Source organism: Pan paniscus, chromosome 15, assembly GCF_029289425.2.
Source record: "Pan paniscus chromosome 15, NHGRI_mPanPan1-v2.0_pri, whole genome shotgun sequence".
Classification (NCBI taxonomy): Eukaryota; Metazoa; Chordata; class Mammalia; order Primates; family Hominidae; genus Pan; species Pan paniscus.
This window is the reverse complement of record NC_073264.2, coordinates 106,414,437-106,437,000: the sequence shown is the minus strand read 5'-3', so window position 1 is coordinate 106,437,000 and position 22,564 is coordinate 106,414,437. Positions and strand designations below refer to the sequence as shown.

The 22,564-nt window shown below is 54.1% G+C and overlaps 2 protein-coding genes across 10 annotated transcripts in view; one reads left to right on the top strand and one right to left on the bottom strand.

The window, feature by feature from the left end:
- BRF1 (BRF1 RNA polymerase III transcription initiation factor subunit) overlaps window positions 1-22,564 on the top strand; it is a 99,057-nt gene that overhangs the window by 50,436 nt on the left and 26,057 nt on the right. For 4 of the 9 annotated variants that reach the window (XM_034938298.2, XM_003806985.5, XM_008959030.5 and 1 more), the window contains 2 exons: window positions 8,352-8,383; window positions 12,329-12,401. The exons of 2 other annotated variants lie outside the window; for them this stretch is intronic. In XM_034938298.2, coding sequence (XP_034794189.2) covers window positions 8,352-8,383; window positions 12,329-12,401 — 105 coding nt within the window. Of the gene's footprint in view, window positions 1-8,351; window positions 8,384-12,328; window positions 12,402-16,461; window positions 17,804-17,843; window positions 18,009-22,564 lie in introns of those variants that run through there. 3 more of the 9 variants (XM_008959033.3, XM_008959034.3, XM_008959035.5) reach the window with 3 other exon arrangements.
- On the bottom strand, window positions 13,821-16,366 carry BTBD6 (BTB domain containing 6). Its single transcript, XM_034938300.3, has 4 exons — window positions 15,821-16,366; window positions 15,658-15,748; window positions 15,436-15,554; window positions 13,821-15,274 (listed from the first exon to the last, which is right to left on the bottom strand). Exons 1-4 carry the CDS (start codon window positions 16,192-16,194, stop codon window positions 14,242-14,244), a joined length of 1,617 nt encoding a protein of 538 aa, XP_034794191.1. The 5' UTR covers window positions 16,195-16,366; the 3' UTR covers window positions 13,821-14,241.

Genomic DNA, 22,564 nt, shown 5'->3' with positions numbered 1-22,564 from the left:
TTCATGAGACAGGATCTCACTTGATCACCCAGGCTGGAGTGCAGTGGCGCAGTCTTGGCTCACTGCAGCTTCTGCCTCCCAGGCTCAAGCGATCCTCCCACCTCAGCCTCCCGTGTAGCTGGATTACAGGCATGCACCACCACGCCTGGCTAATTTTTGTACTTTTTGTAGCGACGGGGTTTGCTATGTTGTCCAAGCTGGTCTCAAACTTCTGAGCTCAAGTGATCCGCCTCCCTCAGTCTCCCAAAGTGCTGGGATTCTAGGTGTAAGCCCCCCGCCCAGCCTTGGTTCTTCCTTTCTAACCCACACACCTCTCATCTATTTGTCCTGCCTTTTGTATGCCGAGGACTCAGCATGGTCCTGGGGAGGGAGATGTGCCTGGCTCTCTCCTGTCCTGGGAGGGGTGTTTCCTGCTCTTCGCTGTATGTATCTGCGGTAGACTTTTGTGTATAGGACTCTTAATCAGCTTGAGGATGTTACCTTGCTTTCTAATTTTCCAAGAGTTTTTGTCATGAAAAATACTGAATTTTATCAAACACCAATGTATTTATTGGTATGATTTTTTCATGTACATTTTCCCCTTAATCTGTTACCTAATGTAAATAACACTGATTAATTTTTAAAAATTTTTTAGAAACAGGGTCTTGCTCTGTTCTCCCAGGCTGTACCGCTGTGGCACCACCCTAGCTCGTTGCAACCTCCGACTCCCTGGCTCAGGCGACCCTCTCGCCTCAGCATCCCGAGTAGCCGGGACCATAGGTGCACTAGAGATGGGGTCTCACTGTATTGCCCAGGCTGGCCTCAAACTCCTGGGTTCCAGTTATCTTCTCATCTTGGACTCCCAAAGTATTGGGATTACAGGTGTGAGCTATTGTATCTGGCCTGTTTTTTCTAACATAAGCACTCGAGGCTATAAATTTCTCTCTAGGTGAGTTTCGTTACATCACACGGTTTTTTGTTTGTTTTGTTTTTTTTTGAGACAGAGTCTCACTGCCTCACCCAGGCTGGAGTGCAGTGGTGCGATCTCGGCTCACTGCAACCTCCGCCTCCCAGGTTCATGCCATTCTCCTGCCTCAGTCTCCCAAGTAGCTGGGACTATAGGTGCCTGCCACCACATCCGGCTGATTTTTTGTATTTTTAGTAGAGACAGGGTTTCGCCGTGTTAGCCAGGATGGTCTCGATCTCCTGACCTCGTGGTCCGCCCACCTCACCCTCCCAAAGTGTTGGGATTACAGGCGTGAGCCACCACGCCCGGCCGGGAATTTAACTTTTCTTGAGCAAGCAGAGAGCACGCAGGTAGCTCACTCTGATCCAGTTGCTGCTGGTCCATCTTGGTTCCCGGCTGAAGGATCGTGGCAGGACCCAGGTGTCCCTTCCTGGCACCTCGGGACTGCAGAACTTCCTGCTCGGCTCTTTTGCCTTTCAGAGCTGACTTCTGGGCTTGGTGGGCCTCAGCCTGGTGCCTGTGGCTCCAGGGGCGGCAGCTGCCGTAAAGGGACTAAGTGCACTGTGCCCTGCTCGCTTGTTGAAGTTGCTTCTTCTTCTCTTGGCAGCTTGGCCCCTCGTGTCTGGCTGGCTCGGAAGCCACTGAACTGTAAACTCTATCTTCCCTTGCCAAGCGAGACTGTGAGCACTAGGCTCCTACATTTTTTTTTTTTTTTGGTGGAGTCTTACTCTGTTGCCCAGGCTGGAGTGCAGTGGTGCCATCTCGGCTCACTGCAACCTCTGCCTCCCGGGTTCAAGCGATTCTCCTGCCTCAGCCTCCCGAGTAGCTAGGCTTATAGGTGCCCGCCACCATGCCTGGCTAACTTGTATTTTTAGTAGAGATAGGGTTTCACCATATTGGCCAGGCTGGTCTCGGACTCTTGACGTTGTCATCTGCCCGCCTCGGCCTCCCAAAGTGCTGGGATTACAGGCGTGAGCCACTGTGCCCAGCCACTTTTTTTTTTTTTTAAATAGAGATGGGGTCTTGCTATGTTGTCCAGGCTGGTCTTGAACTCCTGTCCTCAGGCAATCCTGGCCTGGCACTGCCAGACTATGACAGCTTATTAGAATTGGCGAGAATTGGAAGGAGGCCCGAGCTGAGACACTGCACCTTACACCCGTGCCACTCAGCTCCTCCTGGGGCCATCCATGTGCCTGGTTGCATGTGTGTGCTTGAAAGCCAGGGGCTGGGAGCGTCAGATGACTGCCTGGATAGCAGCTGCATTATCCATGAGACCACCTCAGTGTGGCTGGGACAGAGCCAGACTCCCAGCTCTGTGGGAGGCTCAGTCTTCAGAGCAGGGATCTTTGAGAAGGCACCTGGGTACCCTTGAACTTTACAGAGGCCATGCATGATGACAGCGGTGAGGTGCTAGATTATTCAGGGTGTACTGCACACAGGAGCCCACTGTGGGGTGGTGTGGCAGCCAGCAGTGGCTCAGGGATTTAGTCACTGTGCAGGGGATGGGCAAGGCCCAGCAATGACCCACTGGCTCTTCCCTGGAGGTCAGAGGTATCTGGACAAAGGGCAGCCAGCAGGTCTCCTACCCCGCATCAGTCATTCAGGGACTCCCAGAGCACCTGCTCTGTGCCACACCTCCAGGCGGAGGAGCAGGGTGGTCTCTGGGAAGTTCGGGAGGGCAGGGCTGCTCATGACCTAGGCCCTGGGTCTTGATGGGTCCTGCTCTTGGGGTGCTGAGGGCATCCGAGCTCTGGGGTGAGTGACCCCATTCCAAGCTAGGATCCGTCATAGCCCCGTCCAGGCATGTGTGGGGCCTGAGGATGCCCAGTCTGCCTGCTGGGCTCCTGTGTGGGTGCTTGGTCGGCCGCTGAGTGCTGTATGCTGAGTGCTGCCGGGGCCTTGCCCTTGGTGGGGTGGGGCTGGGCGCTACTGCTCTACACGGAGCTTCGGCCGGGCCGTGTGTTCCCGTGCCAGGTGGTGTTGGCTGCCGGTGAGGAGCACTCAGAGCAGGGGGGGCCTGCAGAAGGGGAGTGGCACTGGGTAGGGGCAGTGAGCCGTGGGCCGATGCAGTGCTGGGCATCATTCTCCAGAAGGTGTGGGTTTCGCTCCTTGGTCCTCACACCGTGTGGGTGCCGCAGTCCCCCTCTCCAGTCCCATGGGGCCGGGAATGCTGGTGTCTGCTCAGGGCGGGGCCCTGCCGGCCCCTCCACTGCTGACTGTTGTGGACACAGCCCTTTCTGTGGGGCTCTATATACAAGAGCACTTTCCCTCGCTTCTCTCTTTGGGTATCGAGTAAGAGCATTTGTATGTGAGGCTCTTGAGAGAAATTTCTTGTTTTTTTAAGTTTTAGTTCTGCCTTATGTAAATCTCTGTAAACTTTTCCACGTAAGGAAAGTGTGTCTGTTTGAGTCAGGACCCATCTGCAGTTTTTCTCCCTGCAAGCATCGTGCAGCCAGCCAGGGTGTGGGCAGCCTCAGTTTCCCCATCCTCTTCACAGTGGGGTGGCCCCTCGCTGTGTTGTCCACAGCTGTGGTGGGGAAGCCTGGTTGGTTCCTGGAGCCGGGACAGTTTGATGGCACAGCAGTGGGGTGCAGGGCTGCACCGTCATGACTGGACCATTTCTGGGCCTTGTCATCTGCTGATGGGAGCCTCGCGTGGGCCTCTGCCGCGCTCAGGAATGTCTGGCGCCCTTTGAGGGCGTTGTGTCACCTGCCCTCCATTGTGCTCACGCGTCTCTCCTTTGACTGGCACTCAGCTGCACCAAGCAGAAGCCCACCCGGCACGGCGTGGCAGGGGCCAGAAGGGAGGCAGAAAGAGGCCCCAGCTGGCAGAATCCAGGCTTTCGCACCCTGGGGGCCGCAGACAGGGCCTCTTCTCTGCAGACGTTTTTCCGATTCTCAGATGGTCAGAAGCAGCTGCTCAGCAAAAGGGAGGGGCTGCTGGGAGGACACAGGTACCAGCCATGCTGGACACTGGAGAACCTCCAGAGCCCCGGGCGCTCATCAGCTGGGGGACCTGTAGGCTGGGCCCCAAAGGCATTAGTGGGCCTCCCGGGATTGGCCAGAGGGAATGTGATATCCTCACAAGGGAAGCACATAATTGAGCTTCCATCGTCTGGAAACTTCCCTGAAAGCGCCTGATAGAGCCAGGTGAATGCAGATCAAGTGCCAGGTGATTTTCATTTCAAGGAAAGCAGTAATTCTAACTTCGTTAAATGTTTAATTCGAAGCTCCTTTTAAAAATGTACACACTTATCCCATTGTTTTATTAAGAAAATTTTCTGTGGAGCTTGGTGGCTTATGTCTGTAATCCCAGCACTTTGGGAGGCTGAGGTGAGCAGATCACCTGAGCTCAGGAGTTTGAGACCAGCTCGGCCAACATGGTGAAACCCCATCTCTACTAAAAATACAAAAAAAATTAGCCAGGCATGGTGGTGCATGCCTGTAGTCCCAGCTACTTGGGAGGCTGAGGCAGGAGAATTGCTTGAACCTGGTAGGCAGAGGTTGTAGTGATCCAAGATTGTACCATTGCACTCCAGCCTGGGCGACAGGGCAAGACTTCATCTCGGGGAAAAAAAAAAATTCGAACACCTGCAAAGCTGAAGTGAATTGTGGAGTCCCCTCGCTCACACCTGTGGTCTGCTCCCCAAAGCTATGCTGCCCTCACCGTCTTATTTTTTGGCACATTTCAAGGCAAGTTGCAGACGTCTGTGTACTGCACACAGCCCTTCAGCAGGCAGACCATCAGCTCAATAGCGGTGAGCATCATTCCTGGATCTTTTTCTCCTCTGAAGGTAAAGTTGGCTTAAAGTGAGATGCACAGGCCCTAATTGCTCCATCTGGAGAGTTCTGACAAACGGTCACCCGTCAGCCCAGAGCAGGGCTCTGTGGACAGACCTCATGCCCCTTCCAACAGTCCCAGCCCCGCAAAAGGCAACCGCTGTTTCCATTTCCTTCCACTACAGACCAGTTGTGCCTGTTCTAGAATGCCCTATAAATGGAATCATATGATCTGTGCCCTGTCACTTCACATGCTTTTTTTTTTTTGGTGACAGAATGTAGCTCTGTCGCCCAGGCTGAGTGCAGTGTGGTTCCATCTCAGCTTACTGCAACCTCTGTCTCCTGGGTTCAAGCGATTCTAATGCCTTAGCCTCTCAAGTAGTTGGGACTACAGGGGCACGCCACCATGTCCAGCTAATCTTTTGTATTTTTAGTAGAGACAGGGTTTTGCTATGTAGGCCAGGCTGGTCTCAAACTCCTGGCCTCAAGTGACTGCCCGCCTTGGCCTCCCAAGGTGCTGGGATTACAGGCGTGCGCCCCGTGTCCAGTGGACATGGTTTTGAGAGGCGCCCATGGTGTTTTGTATGGTGAGTGGTATTGCTGTGTGAATACAAGCCAGAGTATTCTTGTATTAATGGACACCTGGACTGCTCCCCGTTTTTGGCTCTTCTGAATGAAGCTGCTATGAACATTCTTCTACAAGTTTTTTTGTGGACATATTTCTTTTTATTTTTAGAGACAGAGTCTCACTCTGTGGCCCCAGCTCAGTGCAGTGGTGCAATCACAGCTCACTGCAGCCTCGACCTGTTGGGTGCAAGCAATCCTCCTGCCTCAGCCTTCTGAGTAGCTGGGACAATAAGTGTTTGTCACCATACCCGGCTAATTTTTGGATTTTTTTGTAGAAACAGGGTCTCACTGTGTTGCCCAGGCCGGTCTTGAACTCCTGGGCTCAGGTGATCTGCTGGCCTCAGCCTCCTAAAGTGCTGGGATTATGGGTGTGAGCCACTGCACCTGGCTGACGTCTGTTTTTATTTCTCTTGGGTAAATACCTAGGAGTGGAATAGGTGGGTCAGAGGTGTGTGTTTAGCTTTGTAAGAAACTTCCAGGCCTTTTCCCAAGGTGGTTGTACCACTTCACGCTTCCATCAGCAGCATGGGTGAGCTGTGCTTGCCCCACATCCTCGCCGGCATTCAGTCACGTCGCGGGCTCGTGGCATTGTCACAGTTTTGTTTGCATTTCTGATGATTAATGCAGTTGAGTTCTTTTTCATGTGCTTGTTGGCTATTTTTTTTTGTCTTCATGAAGCTTCTGTTGAATTGTTTTGCCTTTTTTTATTTTGGCCTTTATTCTTTTTCTTATTTAAATAGAGTTCTTTTTTTTGAGACTGAGTCTCGCTCTATTGCCCAGGCTGGAGTGCAGTGGTGCGATATTTGCTTACTGCAACTTCTGCTTCCTGGGTTCAAGCAATTCTCCCACCTCAGCCTCCCAAGTAGCTGGGATTACAGGCGCCCGCCACCACCCCTGGGTAATTTTTGTATTTTTAGTAGAGACGGGGTTTCACCATGTTGGCCAGGCTGGTCTCAAACTCTTGACCTCAGGTGATCCTCCCACCTCGGCCTCCCAAAGTGTTGGGATTACAGGCGTGAGCCCCTGCGCCTGGCCTTAGAGTTCATTTCTTTTTTTTTTGAGACGGAGTCTCGCTCTGTCGCCCAGGCTGGAGTGCGGTGGCGCCATCTCGGCTCACTGCAAGCTCCGCCTTCTGGGTTCACGCCATTCTCCTGCCTCAGCCTCCCAAGTAGCTGGGACTACAGGCGCCCGCCAACACGCCCGGCTGATTTTTTTGTATTTTTAGTAGAGACGGGGTTTCACCATGTTAGCCAGGATGGTCTTGATCTCCTGACCTCGTGATCCACCCACCTCGGCCTCCCGAAGTGCTGGGATTACAGGCGTGAGCCACCGCGTCCAGCCCAGTAGAGTTCATTTCTTAGAGCAGTCTTAGTTTACAGAAAAATTGTGTAGAAAGTACAGAGTTCCCATACACCCCCTTCAATCCCCAATTTCCCTACGTTATTAACATTTTGTGTTAGCTGGTCCATTTGTTATGGTTGATGAGCCCGTCTTGCCAAGTTGTTGGTAAGAAAAGTCCACAGTTCACATTGAGGTTCACTCTTGGGGCTGTGCCTTCTATGGGTTTTCACAAATATGCAATATGTGAACCCACCAGTGCGGCGTGGTGCAGAGCTGCAGTGTCCTGGAACCCTCCTCTCGGCCCACCCACCCTGCCTTTCCCCAGCCCTTGGTGGCCGCTGACCTAATGCTGTCTCCATAGTTTTGCCTTTTCCGGAAGGTGTATGCTTGGAGTCACACAGGGTGTGTAGCCTTCTGGCCTCGTTCACTTTTCCCGTTGGTGTGTGTTGGCTGTCACGGGCGTTTCCCCAGGTAGTTCTTACTGCTTTCCTTTGGTTTCCTTTGATGTCACTGGCCCCACCCCTGCCGCCGGTCTTCTCATAGTGCCTCTGGTGAGGCTGTTGGCTGTGCTGCAGTCGGTCCTGCCCGTCGTCTCGGCCCTCTGGGACTGCCTGCCTTCAGATGCACCTTTGTTCACGGGCCTCACCGCTCACGTCCCAGCCGTCCTGGGGGTTCTGCTCTGTGTCGGAATGCCCCTGTACCCAACCCTGGCACCTTCTTAGGGTGGGAGGCCTTGCTGTTCTGCATGGAGTTGCAAGAGAGGTCAGGGGCCTCCAGCCCAGGGTGTGGATGAGTGGGCTGGCGTCCTAACCATCTGACTGCTTGCGAGGTTCTTGCGTGGTGGGGCTTTGCTGCTCTGGTCCCGGGGATCTTCCTTTGGACCCCTGCTCTGGACTCCTGATCCAGCTCCAGGAGGTGTCCTTAGTGACTTCTCGAAGCTACAGTGGGCCCATGGGAGATGTGCACTTCAGCTGTCTGGCAGGGTGTATTAACCGGTGACTTGTGTTTGATAACTTATGTATCCATGTGAGTTTTGAATCACTTAGGACACATTCTTGGTCCTGTTTGTTCATCTGAGCGAAGACAGGTCCTGTGTGGGGTCCCCACACCTGTCTCTCGAGTGCAGCCCCCAGTGGCGCCTGCAGGCTCACCACTCACCAAGGGGGCCCCAGGTCTATGTTTCTGTCTCTCGGGAGGACTGCCTGCCTGACGCCTGATAGGTGCTCAGCAAGTGCCCTTGGGATGGAGCATGAGTGCCACTGTCTCTTCTGTGCTGTGTGTGGGCAGCAGATCCGCCATATGGTGGGCACCTGACTGGGCAGGCGGGTGTGTGGGGGTGCACGCTCTCTCCAGGATCAGATGGAATCCCCCGTTTCTGGTTCCCCCGACCCGGCTCCAGGTTCCTTGCAGTCCCTTGTCCTGGTACTGGGTTCACAGAAGTCTCACTTGTGCCTGGGGCTGGGAGGTTCTGGTGAGGCCTGAGCGTGCCGCGCCTCGCTTCCATCCCACCTTTCCTTCCTGATCAAAGGTGGAGCTTGTATTTGGAGGGGCAACTCCAGCTCCCTGGAGGTGCAGTCCTGCGGTCCTGCCCATTTGAAGGTGGGCGAGTAACCTGAGCTTGCAGCCTTACTCGACAGGATCCTTGACTCCTGCTGCAGACATGCTCCTGGACCTCAGCGACCTGCTCCAGGTAGACAGCCTCCGTCCTGCATCTTTCCCCACCTGGGGTTGTGACCTGGGGGTTGTGACCAGGGTTGTGACCGGGGTGTACCCCAGGTGCCTCCACGCATCTCAGTGGCCGGTCTGTGCTGCCTGCCCGGTCAGGAAGTTTTGGTCTGTAGGATGAGGGGCCTTCATGACATGGGGGTCACGGTCCGAGACTTGTGGGAGTGTGGGTCTCCATGGCAGGAGGGCACCTGCCAATGCTGGGCACGGTTGGGTGTTAGCTAGGCCTGGGTGAACAGTGAACTTTTGTCCTACACAAAGGAGATTATTTCAATTAAAAAATTTTTTTGTGAGTACCTAGTTTGGTATAGGAGATTATTTCTTTTGACCTTGCATTTTATTTATTTATTTATTTATGAGATGGAGTCTCGCTCTGTCACCCAGGCTGGAGTGCAGTGGCGTGATCTCAGCTCACTGCAACTTCTGCCTCCTGGGCTCAAGCGATCCTCCCACCTCAGCCTCCCAAGTAGCTGGGACCACAGGTGCCCACCACCATGCTCGGCTATTTTGTATTTTTAGTAGAGACGGGGTCTTGCTATGTTGCCCAGGCTGCTCTTGAACTCCTGAGCTCAAGCAACCCTCCCACCAAGGCCTCCCTAAGTACTGGGGTCACAGGCATGAACAACCATACCTGGCCTCTTGCATGCATTTTAAATTGTAGAAAAATCTTATATTACAGTCTGTTTGGAGACACTCACTTTCTGGGTACCACAGAAAGCACTTTCAGTTACATCTCTCTTTCCACATGACTGAACAAAGTGACAGAGTGGAAAGACCAACCCCAGGGACCCCTGTGCAGACAGGATACAGGGTGGGGGCACCGAGGCTCTGCAGGGACGGTGCTGGGGGCTGCACCACAGGTCCTTGGTGACCATGCTGCTGAGGACTCAAAAAGAGAAATACTGAAAACAGTTGTGACCACAGTGCAGAATTCATGTAGATTTCACTCCTCAAAGGGAGCTCTGTCCAGATCCAGGTGCCCACAGGGGTTCTGGGCACCCACAGGCTGTGCTGCCACCTCTGGTCCTCAAGGGCTTTCCGCCTTTGGCAGCAGCCCACAGTTAGGCTTCTGCCCGTGTCAGGTGGCATCTGGGGTCCTTGTCCTCCCAGCTGTCTTTATAAATGGCAACTCAGAAGCTACTGCTGAAACATTTTGTGGTCAAGCTAAAAATAGTCTGCTGGAATTGTGATAATCCAGCAAGTCCACATTTCAGATGCTCTGTGCTCGGTGCAGGGCAAAACCACATGACCCTGGCTCCAACCCCACGACTTCCCAGGGAAGATGAGTATGAGGGCCAGGGCCAGGGCAGCTGCTCCGGAAGTGGTCAGGCTCCTGGGGACTCAGATGGTCCCATGGCGAGCTCATGGAGTCTCCCTCTTGATCCCTGCCTTAGGGCAGACCCAGGTTGTTCACTGGCCTGGGCACACAGCTCATCAGACACCCACGAGGGCAGTCTGCAGGCAGAATCCACCTGCTGCCCAGGAAGAGAGATGGGGGGGCAGCTGGCTGTGCCCCACCCTGACCTCTGCCCTCAAGGAGCAGCCACTGTTAGACTGTTAGCAAGAGAATTTCCAATAAATGGTCCTCATACATGTTAGCAACTCTGTAAAGAACTGCATGTGTTTAGGCCGGGCGCGGTGGCTCACACCTGTAATCCCCGCACTTTGGGAGGCTGAGGCAGGCAGATCACCTGAGGTCAGGAGTTCAAGACCAGCCTGGCCAACATAGTGAAACCCCGTCTCTACTAAAAATACAAAAATTAGCTGGGCGTCGTGGCGGATGCCTATAATCCCAGCTACTTAGGAGGGTGAGACAGAAGAATTGCTTGAACCCTTGAGGTGGAGGTTGCAGTGAGTCACGATTGCGCCATTGCACTCCAGCCTGGGCAACAAGAGTGAAACTCCGTCTCAAGAAAACAAACAAAAAACTGCGGCCAGGTGCGGTGGCTCACTCCTGTAATCCCAGCACTTTGGGAGGCCGAGGCGGGCAGATCAGGAGGTCAGGAGATCGAGACCATCCTGGCTAACGCGGTGAAACTCCATCTCTACTAAAAACACAAAAAAATTAGCTGGGCGTGGTGGTGGGCGCCTGTAGTCCTAACTACTCAGGAGGCTGAGGCAGGAGAATGACGTGAACCCGGGAGGCAGAGCTTGCAGTGAGCAGAGATCGCACCACTGCACTCCAGCCTGGGCGACAGAGCAAGACTCCGTCTCAAAAACAAACAAACTAAAACAAAAAAACTGCATGCGTTTTGCACACATGGCTTTTTAAACGTGAGTTTCCATGTAAAGGCCCTTTGGAGATTCCTCACTTGCAGTGTTCAGGTCTCATTGATCCCTGTGTCTCTGGGACACAAGGTTGGGGGGTGTGGAGTTTAAGGTGGGCAGGCAGAGGCCAGCAGCAGATCATGGTTCTGCTGTGGCTTAAAGAGAGATGGTGGGATCAGGACGATCAAGATGCAGGGGCCTGGCAGGAACCCAGCACAGGGGCTGGGGCACTCATACATGACATGCGTGAGTCACACCTAGACACACTGTATGCGTGTGTACACACATGCATGTCTGCACACTGCATGCGGATGCACACACACACTACATGTGCTGACACGCCCCCCAGTTTGGTGAGCAGACCCCAGGGATCCCTGGAACCCCCAGAAACTGTGAGGAGGGGAAATTCCTTCAGAAGGCACACTCTGTGAGCCACCAGCCCTTGTGATGGAGCCCTCGGATATAATGGAGAAGATGGAAGCTGCGCCCCACTGGGGTGGATGGTGACCAGGAGGAGCTGCTGTGGGGGCCCAGCCCTCCCAGCGGGCAGGGTCCCTGATCAGAGGCATCCCCCACAAGTGCTGCCTCTGGCTCTTGCCTCTGTCTCTTGCCTCTAGCGCAGACAGGACCCTTTGTGTGCGGTCCCTTAGGTCTCCCAGTACCCTGGAGTCAGCAAGCACCTGGAAGTGCCACTGGCGGGCCAGGACAAGGGGACTTGTCTAAGGGCCCACGAGCCGGGCTTGGTCAGGAGAGGGAATTCTTTGGGGGAGGCTAGTGGCAGAGGGTCAGACTGGCCAAGCCTGTGAGGCCCGGGGGCCCCAGGGGCAAGCCTGGGATGAAGACAGCCAAGCGTGGGCAGGGCTCTTGCAGGCTCCAGTAGGGACCAGGCTATTCCTGCTGTGCACCTCATCCACACCTGCCAGCAGACATTGCTCTGAAGTGTCCTCCCCCAGCCAGCAGGGCTCCTTAGGGGTACTCGGCCCACGGCAGGGCTGTGCACAGGGTCTGCACACAGGCTAGAGTCCTTGTTTTGCTGAGGACAAGCAGCGGTGCTCCCATCACTGCCAACCCTCGGCGTTGCCCTTCTCGGTCTGGGCCTCACCTCCACTGCCCTATGGCAGGTAGCCGAGGCAGGGGTGACAGGATCTGTGTGGATTTGGACCTAAGGTAGGAAGAGTGCGGGGGGGCAGGGGAGTCACTGAGGAACACAGATCTCAATCCCAGCAAGGGGGCTGAGGCCAAGACCCCTGGGCCCGTCGGAATCTGGGCTGGAGGTGTGGCTGGTGGGAGCACATGTGGACAGAACAGGTTTTGTGTTCATGGGTGTGCAGTTGTGAATGAAATGCCGCGTGCACCGTGTGATGACGCCCTGGGAGGGACCTTGCAGTCAGGTTTTCTTCTAAGCAGATGCCATCATTGGCGAGACGGCAGCACGGCCTAAAGCAGCAGCTTAGAGGAAGAAGGCAGGGCCCTGGGAGCCCCAGCAGCCAAGGGAGGCCAGCCAGGCTTGCGGGTGTGGGGTGGCTGCTCCATGGGTCATCGGAGTCTTTAAAGACTGCACAAGAGATGCATTTTAAGAGAAAAAAAGCAAACATTTCCTTAAATACCAATGCTGTTTCTGGTTGTGATCTCTCCATCTCAGGTGAATGTGTACGTGCTTGGAAAGACGTTTCTTCTCTTGGCAAGAGAGCTCTGCATCAATGCGCCGGCCATAGGTAGGCATCTGGGTGAGATGCTGGGGTGTCCAGCAGGCTGCTGTAGGGACCAGCGTGCCAAATGTCCTTTGAACAGTGGAGGGAAATCCTATCCAAGCATGGGACCCCTCAAGGTAAGAAATGTTTCTTAAAGCTGCTAGGAGCTCAGCAATGTAGGGCCTTATTTTCTAAGACAGAGTCTCGCTGTTGTCCAGGCTGGAGTGCAGTGGCACAATCATAGCTCACTGCAGCCTCAAACTCCTGGCCTCAAGCGATCCTCATGCCTTCGCCTCCCAAAGCACTGGGATTACAGGCATGAGACCGCACCTGGCCTGGGGCTTGCTTTCTGCTGCAAAACCAGAAGGCCTGTTGTCAGTGCCTGTCAGGTGGCAGGAAGGTGTAGACAGGGAAACAGAAGTGCTGCGTGCTGGGAGCATCTTGTGTGGACAAGGTTTAAGGAACACACCTGGCACCAGGTGCCTCTGGACAGATGGGGACAGCGGGGCAGCTCCTGGTTGTGCTTTCCAGCCACAGCCCTCTTTTGTGGTTTTTCTGCCACTTTTGTTCTGTGTTGTGTGCGAGTTTGTGGAACTCCTGTATGCCTTTCTTGACGTGTGTTAGGTGTAGGGTAAGTCCTGTCTACCCCTCGAGGCAGCAGCGGTGTTCATGCATGCGGAATCTAACCTAGTGGAAAAGTCTAGAAGGAAAGGATCAAAACAGCACTCACTGCCCGATGGTTCCGACCCACCCTTTCTTTAGCAAGCAGATGACTGGTTTCCATGGCCCGCTTAGAGGCCCCTTTCTTACTTTGCCTGTTTGCATCTAGGAGCGTATGTCCTTTGGGTAGAGAAGCACCAGGTGGGGCTGGGTCACCAACAGGACTGAGCAGCATGGGCTGCAGCAGCAGAGGGGCACTGGCTGGGGCTATACACTCGGCCCATGCCCTCTCCCAGGTGCCAAGAGGGGCCATCCCTCTTTTCAGGGGTCATACAGGTTTTCCAGAAAACAACTGCCTACAGGGTATGCAGAGTGGAAGGAGAGAGACAAGGGGTGGGAGAGCCTGTTTCACCCTATAGTCCACTCCTGCAACAGGCTGTCCCGCAGCAGTGTCACAGCTAGTGACACTGTGTCCCCAGGGTCCAGAACGCTGGGCCCAGCAGAATGCTCCCCCGACAATCTGTTCATAGGGTAGGACTCTGAGGTGCTAGTGATGCATTAGGACATAGAGACAACCAGGCACCTGGTGTTTCCTAGGGTGGCCCAGAAGCCAGCCAGCAACCCAGGGGACAGATGGGCTTCACTGGGGCACAGTTTGCTCCTAACCACATAGCATGTTCAGCATGACAGGTTTTCTCCTCGGGATGGGAGGGAGCTGTTCTGTTGCATGAGGAAGAGAATACCCCACTGTATAACTGCTGTAGTCATTTACTGACACGTGGGTGTTATTTTAGGCAAACTTTATTACAGAAGTCCACTATTTTAAGTGACTTTTTGCCAATTTTAGATTTGAAGGGAAGGTCTCAAGTTAAGCTTGGAACCACTTAGAATCCAAGAGGGTAGCAGGAACATCCAACCCCTCAAAGCAGGTGGCGTGGGTGCCACTGGGAGGGGATCTGGGGCCTGTCTTGAGCTGTAAATCTTCCTCCACCTGAGACGTGCAACCCAGTGTACCAGAGATGCCTAAGACTCCAATCCCTGGGTTCTGGCTGTGTGGAAAAGGTCTCTACACAGTCAAGCTTCAGCTGACTACATGTCAAAGAGAGACAAAGTTAAGAGCAGCCTTTCATGGTGTCAAGAAGCAGTTAGCATCTTGACTTCCCCTCCACTCACTCGCTGACCTGCTGCAGCCTCCCCGGGCACCTCAGGCATAGAAAATGAGCTCAGGGATCTGCCCACCCTGGACCCCAGTCCCGTTGGTGCTGTCCGAGGAGCACTGGAACTGGAAGGCCACCTTTCCACACTGCACTTCCGTCATCCCCTCCTGCCCAAAGTAGCTGAGTTCGCTGCCGTCCAGGACGGCACTGGCCGTGTAGAAGGTGTCTTGTTCAACCTGGACCGGGTGTTCAAACCAGACCGGGAAGGTGTTACTGGATCCGTCTGACATGAACTTGGTCAAGTTCTGAGCCAGAACCACCCCGAGCCGCTTGAGCTCAATCTTCACGCTGTACTCAGCCTTCCCAGAGCTGGAGCCATACAGGCCCAGCCCTGCAATAAATACCCTTCTGTCCACTGCAAACTGGATGCTGTCGCAGCGCCCGCGGTACCGCCACTGGTTGCTGCGGTAGGCAGAAGACTGGAATCGGTGGCACCTCTGCGGGGCGAGGCCCTTCCTCTTGGTCAGGGGGAAGTCCAGGCGGGGCTTGTTGGTGGCCGTGTACCACAGGAAGATGCTGTGGGTCTCCTCCAGAGTCAGGATGTCTGACTGGGCAGCGCCGTTGGCAAACTCCTCTAGGGTCATGGTTGGAATTCGGACCAGATAGAGGGCTCGCCCCAGAACGTGCCTCTTGTTTCGTGGGGTGATTGGCAGCCCCTGCCTCTTGCACTCCGCCTCGGCCCAGTTCAGGACGGCCTCGAAGACCACCGCCTCTTTGGTGTTGAGGGCCTCCCGAGTGACAATGATCTCCAGCGTCTGCCGGTCTATCTCACAGAAGCCTTCGGACCGTAGGGCCATCTCGGCCTGTGCGTCAATGACCTCCCAGCAGCGCTGCGTCAGCTCGGGCTCCTCAAACAGCCGGCTCTGGGACAGCAGGACGCAGGCGTTCTTGGCTTCCAAACTTGTCTCCAGAAAGTTGACACAGGCTTTTGCCAATGCTGGGACGATGTACTTCTTAGCAGCGTACAGAGTGGCCAGCACCGTGTCGGCTTCCAGATCGATCTCATCACTGTACATGTACCTAGGCAAGGCAGGGCCCGCGTCAGGGGCTGGCTCCCAAGCACCCATCGCGGGGCTGGGCCTGGGAGAGGAGTCCATCAGCTCCTGTGTGCTTCCCCTCAGAAGCCTCGGGAGGCCGCCTAAAACGGACCCACCCGTCCCTCCCCAGTAGAGTGGACTTACTTTAAGAGGATCAGAAAGGCTGCGGGCTCCACATCTGGAATGTGAATTTCAGATTTGACTTCCGCCAGGTCTCCGTAGAACATGGCATAGAAGACGGAGCTGCCGACAGCCAAGACGTACTGGGAGGAGAAAGCGCCGCCGTGAGCCTGGCTCTCCCGCAGGCTGCGGGTCAGCCACACGGCGGGCAGGGCACGCGTTCCGAGAGGGGCCGCCGCTACCCACCTTGTGGGCGGGCACCGTCCTGGTCGCCCCCGGGGGCCCCACGACGAAGTGCACGTCGGCCATGAGCTCGTTGTTGAACATGAGCGCGTTCCTGCAAAGGTAGAGGCACGGGCTGGGGGCGTGGGCGCGCGCGGGGGCCGCGGGGCACGGGGCACGGGCTCACCTCTCGCGCAGCGTGGGGCGGCAGCACCGCCAGCCGGGGCTCTCCTGGTGGTTGTTGCCGAGTGTGGGCGGCGCGGGCGCGGGCGGCGGCGGTGCGGGCGCGGGGGCGCTGGGCGGGCTGCGCGGCCCGGCCTTCCTGCCCACGGCGGCGCCGGCGTTGCTGTTGGCTAGGTCCGCGGCCGCGGCGCTGGCGGGAGCGTAGAGTTCCGCCGCCATCTTCGCGGGCGGGGCGGCGGGGGCAGCCTCGGCGCCTGTGGACGCCGCGCCCCGCGCCCTCGCGCCGCGCCGGGGCCTCGGGAGCGGCTCTGCGAGCAAAAGCAAGGAGGTCAGGCACTGAGCGACGCGGCCGTGCAGGCAGGCTAGGGGCAGCAGCATGGGCGGCGGCGGCGCTGTGACCCGCGGGGCTGCCACCCGCTCCCCTGCCACCCCCGCCCCTGCGACCCTGCCCGAGCCCAGCCTAGCGCAGCCCGGCCAGGCCCGGCCGCGGGGGGCGCCGTCCCGCCCGCCCGAGCCCGTACCCGCCGCGGCGCCGGTGCGTCACGCTGCGTCACGCTGCGTCAGGGCCGCGCCCCGCGCGACGTCGCTGCCTCGCGGCCCCGCCCCCAGGCCCGACATCCTCGAAGCTGCTCGAGCTTCTGCCCAGCAACCGGCGCGAGCCGCGCGCTGTGCAGAGGCAGCCGTGGAAGGCGGCTCCCGGCGCTGGCAGGCGGCCGCCCCCAGACCCGCAGTGCCATGCGCAGGTGCTTGCGCCCGTTCTTCAGTTAGCGATCTTTTGGTTAGGAACGCAGGTGGACCTGCTTGTTTGGCCATTTGCATTCCGGAGTCTGCCTCTGGCCGCGGCCTGTGAGATGGTCGTTGGGCTTCCTCGTTCGTTCAGATGCTTCGCGATTTAGCTTGCTACGGACGCCAGCAGCCAGCGCTTGCAGAGAGCGCGGTCCACTCTGCTCTGAGGGCTTTACAGGGGCAGGCGCTGCTATTTCCCGGCATTTTCCTCGAGGAAATAGGCACAGAGAGGTTAGTCGCGCGCTGAAGGTCACACAGCCGGCGGGTGGGCAAGTCAGGATCTGGCCCTGGGCCTGCAGCCCTGGAGCTTGGGCCCCAGGGCGCGCCCTGCCTCTGTGGCTCTGCCTGTGGATCGCAGTTGCAGGCTCGCTCCTTGTGGGGCCTCTAGCCTCCCGGCCTGGGGCTAATCCTGGGAGGTGCGTGGCATGGGGCACTGGCTTTGCTGATGAGGAGACCAGACTTCAGAGGCCGTGTCACCTGGCCTGGGCCGCACAGCCAGAGGCCTGGCTGTCAGGAGGGTTCCTCCCCGAGGACACACACGCAACCTCCTGGACCGCCAGGCTTTAGACTTTTAAAACTTCTATATGCAGGAAACCCCACAGGACGCAGCCAGCATCTCGGGTCATGGGTGCACCCGTCACCGCAGTCCTGGGCTAAACAGTGAACAGGAGCTCTGTGTCTCTGTGGTCGTTACAGTTGTAGTGAATGTTCCCTGGGAGAGTCCTCTTCAGAAGATATTTGCCGTATTTTCAACAAAGGACTCTCCAGGATGGATGAGCAACTACAAGTCAGGAAGGAAAAGGCTGACAACCCAGTTTTTTAAAAAACGGGCAAAGGACGAGAACAGACACCATGCAATGGCCCAGAGTGCACACATCATCATTTCTCCCAGGAATGGGGTGCCCGAGCCCCCAGGCGGCTGAACTTGAGACTTGTCACGTAGTGTTGGTGGAATGCAGAGCAGCTGGAGATCACCTGCTGCGGGTGGGTGTGTAACTCCGCACGGCCAAGCCGTTTGGAAAGCTGTAGCATATGCATGAGAGTCCGGAAAGTTCCGAGAGAAAGTGTGTGGATGCACCCGCCAAGGACACACCCACCGAGGCCACAGCTGCGATTTCATAGTGTGGGACCCCACTGGCAAAGACACGCTGGCTGCTGTGGCCGTGGTTTCTGTCCCAGCCGTCTGTTTCCATAGAAAAAGGTAACGGGCATAAGCAGTTTCCAGGAGAAATACAAATGGCCAGAGTGGAGACAGCCTACATGTCCATCAGCAACAGAAAGTATCAGCAGGTTGTGGTGGGTCCACTTGGGGAATGCAGTGAGAAGGAATAACTTACAGCAACACACAAGACCTGGGCCACAGCTGTCTCCTGGGCTGCCAGGATAGAACTGCTGAGCCGCCAGAGGTAGTCAGCGTCTTGATCTGCATGGTGGTGTGGAGCGTGTGAATAATAATTTTCATTCTTAGAAAGAAGCCACCCTTTGCACTTTGATTTTTAAATATGTTACAGTGTAGGCTGGGCGCGGTGGCTCACGTCTGTAATCCCAGCACTTTGGGAGGCCAAGGTGGGCGGATCACTTGAGGTCAGGAGTTTGAGACCAGCCTGGCCAACATGGTGAAACCCCATCTCTACTAAAAATACAAAAATTAACTGGCACCTGTAATCCCAGCTGTTCGGGAGGCCAAGGAAGGAGAATGGCTCGAACCAGGGAGGCGGAGGTTGCAGTAAGCTGAGATCATGCTACTGCACTCCAGCCTGGATGACAGAGCGAGACTCCGTTGACCAGGCTGGTCTTAAACTCCTGGCCTCAAGTGATCTACCTGCCTAGGCCTCCCAAAGTGCTGGGATTACAGGTGTGAGCCACCGTGCCCAGCCTATTCTTTTTTGTTTGTGATAATGGTCATCCTAATGGACATGAGGTAGTGTCATGTGGTTTTGATTTGCATGTCCCTGATAAATAATGATGTTGACCATCTACTCATGTGCTTGTTGGCTATTTGCATGCCGTGTTTGGAGAAACGTCTGTTCAAGGGCTTTGCCTTTTTTTTTTTGAGACAGAGTCTTACTCCGTTGCCCAGGCTGGAGTGCGATGGTGAGGGTGCACTGCAACATCCGCCTTCCAGGTTCAAGCGATTCTTGTGCCTCAGCCTCCCAAAGAGCTGGGATTACAAAAGTGCAGTTTGCCCATTTTTAATCGATTTTGTTCCTGAGTTGTAGGAGTTTTTTGTATATTCAGGCTGTTAACCCCTTATGAGATAGATGGTTTGCACATAGTCTCTTCCATTCTATAGGATATCATTTCTGTTCATGGATTCCTTTGCTGTGCAGAAACTTTTTAGTTTGAGGTCATCCCATTTGTCTATTTTTACTTTCGTTGCCCTTGCTGTTGGTGTCATGTTCAAGAAATCATTGCCAAGACCAATGTCATGAAGTCTTTCCCTTTGTTTTCTTCTAAGGGTTTTACAGTTTCAAGTCTGTGTTTGGATCTTGCATCGGTTTTGAGTTAGTTTTTGTGTATGATGTAAGGTAAGGGTCTATCTTTATTTGCAAGTGGATATCCAGTTTTCCCAGCGCTGCATATTGAAGAGACCATCCTTTCCCCATTGTGCAAGAAGTTCTTGTCACCCTTGTTGAAGGTCATCTGTCTGTCATTGTCATTTCTGGCCCTGTGCTGTCCTGTCCTGTCCTGTTCTGTCTGTTGGTCTGTAGGTCTGTCTTTATGTCAGCACCATACTGGCTGTTGGACTTTTTAATTCTTTTCTTGACAGTGGTAATTTATTTGCTTCTTTTTCTTATTAGTCCCTTTGCCTACTTTAAATAATTAATTTTGTTAATTTTTAGTTTTCTGTTATTTTAGTTCATTAATTTCATTGCTTCCTTTATTTATTTATTTATTTATTTTGAGATGGAGTCTTGCTCTGTCACTCAGGCTGGAGTGCAGTGGCACGATCTCAGCTCACTGCAACCTCCACCTCCCAGGTTCAAGTGATTCTCCTGTCTACGTCTCCTGAGTAGCTGGGATTACAGGCACGTGCCACCATGCCCGGCTAATTTTTTGTATTTTTTAGTAGAGACGGGGTTTCACTGTGTTGCCCGGGCTGGTTTCAAACTTCTGAGCTCAGGCAATCCACCTGCCTCGGCCTCCCAAAGTGCTAGGATTACAGGCCTGAGCCACCACGCCTGACCCATTGCTGCCTTAAATACACAAAGCGCTTGAGTTAATAAAGTTACCTGAAGGATTGAACTTTAATTTCTAACAGCGTTTGGAGGTGAGGGGACTACTTGTTTTTGCTCATTTTTAGTTTTTTTTTTTTTGCACTTGGGGTCAAATGGCATGTCCTATGTGCTGTTACCTGAAATATATTGAGGGTTTCTTTGTTCTATCATACCTGGTCATTTTCATAACTGTCCCACAGACACTGGAAAAGCATGATGACTCCATGGGGTACAGAATTTAGAACATCCTTGTCAGATTGAGTCTATGGTCATGTGTCTTATGTCTTCCCTTAGTCTTTTTTTTCCTAATCAGTCTGTCAAATTTCAGAGAACCACGTTAAAATCCCCCATTATTGTGGTTTTGAAGGTCGTTTCCAGTGTTTTTCCTTCATTTAATTCTTCGTCTGTCGCTGTGCGCCTGCAGATTCCAGGCTGCTTGACATGGGTTCCTTTCCATGATGAAATGCCATGCCTGTCCCGTGCCGCTCCGCCACTCCGCGTTTGCCCACCGTGCCGCCGCTGCCCACCACCTCCTCCTCCACCCTAGTCACTGACGGATTTGTCTTGAAAAAAACACTTTTTGCTTGTCTTTTTTGTTTTTTGTTTTGAGACATGGTGTCAGTCACCTAGGCTAGAATGCAGTGGCAAGGTCATGGCTCAATACAGCCCCGACCTCCTGGACTCAAGCAATCCTCCCACCTCAGCCTCCCAAGTAGCTGAGACAACAGGTATGCATCACTACACTAGGCTAAATTTTTCATTTTTTGTAAAGATGGGGGTCTCACTATATTGCCTAGGCTGGTTTCAAACTCCTGGGCTCAAGCAGTCCTCCTGCCTTGGCCTCCCAAAGTTCTGGGACTCACAGGTGTGAGCCACTGCATCCGGCCCCAGATTTTTTTTTAAGAGATGGGGTCTTGCTGTGTTTCCCAGGCTGACCTCGAACTCCCGGGCTCAAGCAATCCTCCCACCTCGGCCTTCCAAGTAGCTAGGAATATAGGTATGAGCCACTCTGCCTGGCTTGTCTTGAATTTTTTGTTTGTTTGTTTGAGATGGAGTCTCGCTCTGTCGCCTAGGCTGGAGTACAGTGGCGCAATCTTGGTTCATTGCAACCTCCACCTCCCGGGTTCAAGCAAATTCTCCTGTTTCAGCCTCCTTAGTACCTGGGATGACTACAGGCGCACACCACCACCCCCAGCTAATTTTTGTATCTTTAGTAGAGACGGGGTTTCACTGTATTGGCCAGGCTGGTCTTGAATTCCTGACGTCAGGTGATCCACCCTCCTCGGCCTCCCAAAGTGCTGGGATTACAGGTGTGAGTCACTGTGCCCAGCCGTCAATATATTTACCAGTGTTTTTGAAATGAGTTTTCTATTTCAAGAATTAATGAGCATCAAAGTCCCACCCACATTAGTACATCTTTTTCTTTCTCTCTCTTTTTTTTTTCTGTTGCCCAGGCCTGAGTACAGTGGTGCAATCACAGCTCACTGCAGCCTCAACCTCCCGGGCTCAAGTGATCCTACTGCATCAGCCTCCTCAGTAGCTGGGACTAGACCACACCCACTAATTTTTTTTTTTTTTTTTTTTTTTTTAAGAGACAGAGTCTTGCTGCTCTGTCGCCCAGGCTGGAGTGCAGTGGCATGATCTTGGCTCACTATAACCTCCACCTCCCAGCTTCAAGCAATGCTGTAGTCTCAGCCTTTCAAGTATCTGGGACTATAGGTGCCCGCCACCACACCTGGCTAATTTTTTTTTTTTTTTTTGTATTTTAGTAGAGACAGGGTTTCACTATGTTGTCCAGGGTGGTCTTGAACTCCTAAGCTCAGGCAATCCACCTGCCTTGGCCTCCCAAAATTCTGAGATTACAGATGTGAGCCACCACACCCAGCCTCACACCCACTAATTTTTTTGTTTGTTTGTTTTTTGAGACAGAGTCTCACTCTGTCATCCAGGCTGGAGTGCAGTGGCATGATCTTGGCTCACTGCAATCTCCGCCTCCTAGGTTCAAGCGATTCTCTTGCCTCAGCCTCCCAAGTAGGTGGGATTACAGGCGTGCACCACCACGCCCAGCTCATTTTTTGTATTTTAGTTGAGACGGGGTTTCACCATGTTGCCCAGGGTGGTCTCGATCTCCTGAGCTCAGGTCATCCACCCGCCCTAATCTCCCAAAGTGTTGGGATTACAGGCGTAAGCCGCAGCACCTGGCCCCGGCCAAATTTTTTTCAAAAATTTTTGTATAGACTTCGTCTCTGTATTGCCCAGTCTATAAGCATATCTTTTTTTTTTTTTTTTTTTTTTTTTTTTGAGACGGAACTTCGCTCTTGTTGCCCAGGCTGGAGTGCAATGCTGCGATCTCAGCTCACCAAAATCTCCACCTCCCTGGTTCAAGCAATTCTCCAGCCTCAGCCTCTTGAGTAGCTGGGACTAGAGGCATGCACCACCACGCCCTGCAAATTTTGTATTTTTAGTAAAGACAGGGTTTCTCCATGTTGGTCAGGCCGGTCTCGAACTGCGGACCTCAGGTGATCCGCCCGCCTCGGCCTCCCAAAGTGCTGGGATTAGAGGTGTGAGCCACCGCGCCCAGCCTGTAAGCGTATTTTTTATCGTTCTCTTTATTTCTAGCTCCGATGATTGTATCTTATTGAAAATCATTAAAAATCTTAGCAATTATTTTAAATTATCTAATTTTTTTCTCCAAATAATATCTATTTTAGCAGCCAAATCACCACAAATCATTTGTTTTTATC

Bases quoted from the DNA above. Each gene is read 5' to 3' on its own strand.
- BTBD6 (XM_034938300.3), bottom strand. From the start codon at position 16,194: ATGCTGCTGCCCCTAGCCTGCCTGCACGGCCGCGTCGCTCAGTGCCTG. The intron at 15,555-15,657 runs GTGGGTAGCGGC...TTCTCCTCCCAG, and splicing joins GGACGGTGCCCGCCCACAAG to TACGTCTTGGCTGTCGGCAG. The intron at 15,275-15,435 runs GTAAGTCCACTC...TGCCTTGCCTAG, and splicing joins GCCTTTCTGATCCTCTTAAA to GTACATGTACAGTGATGAGA.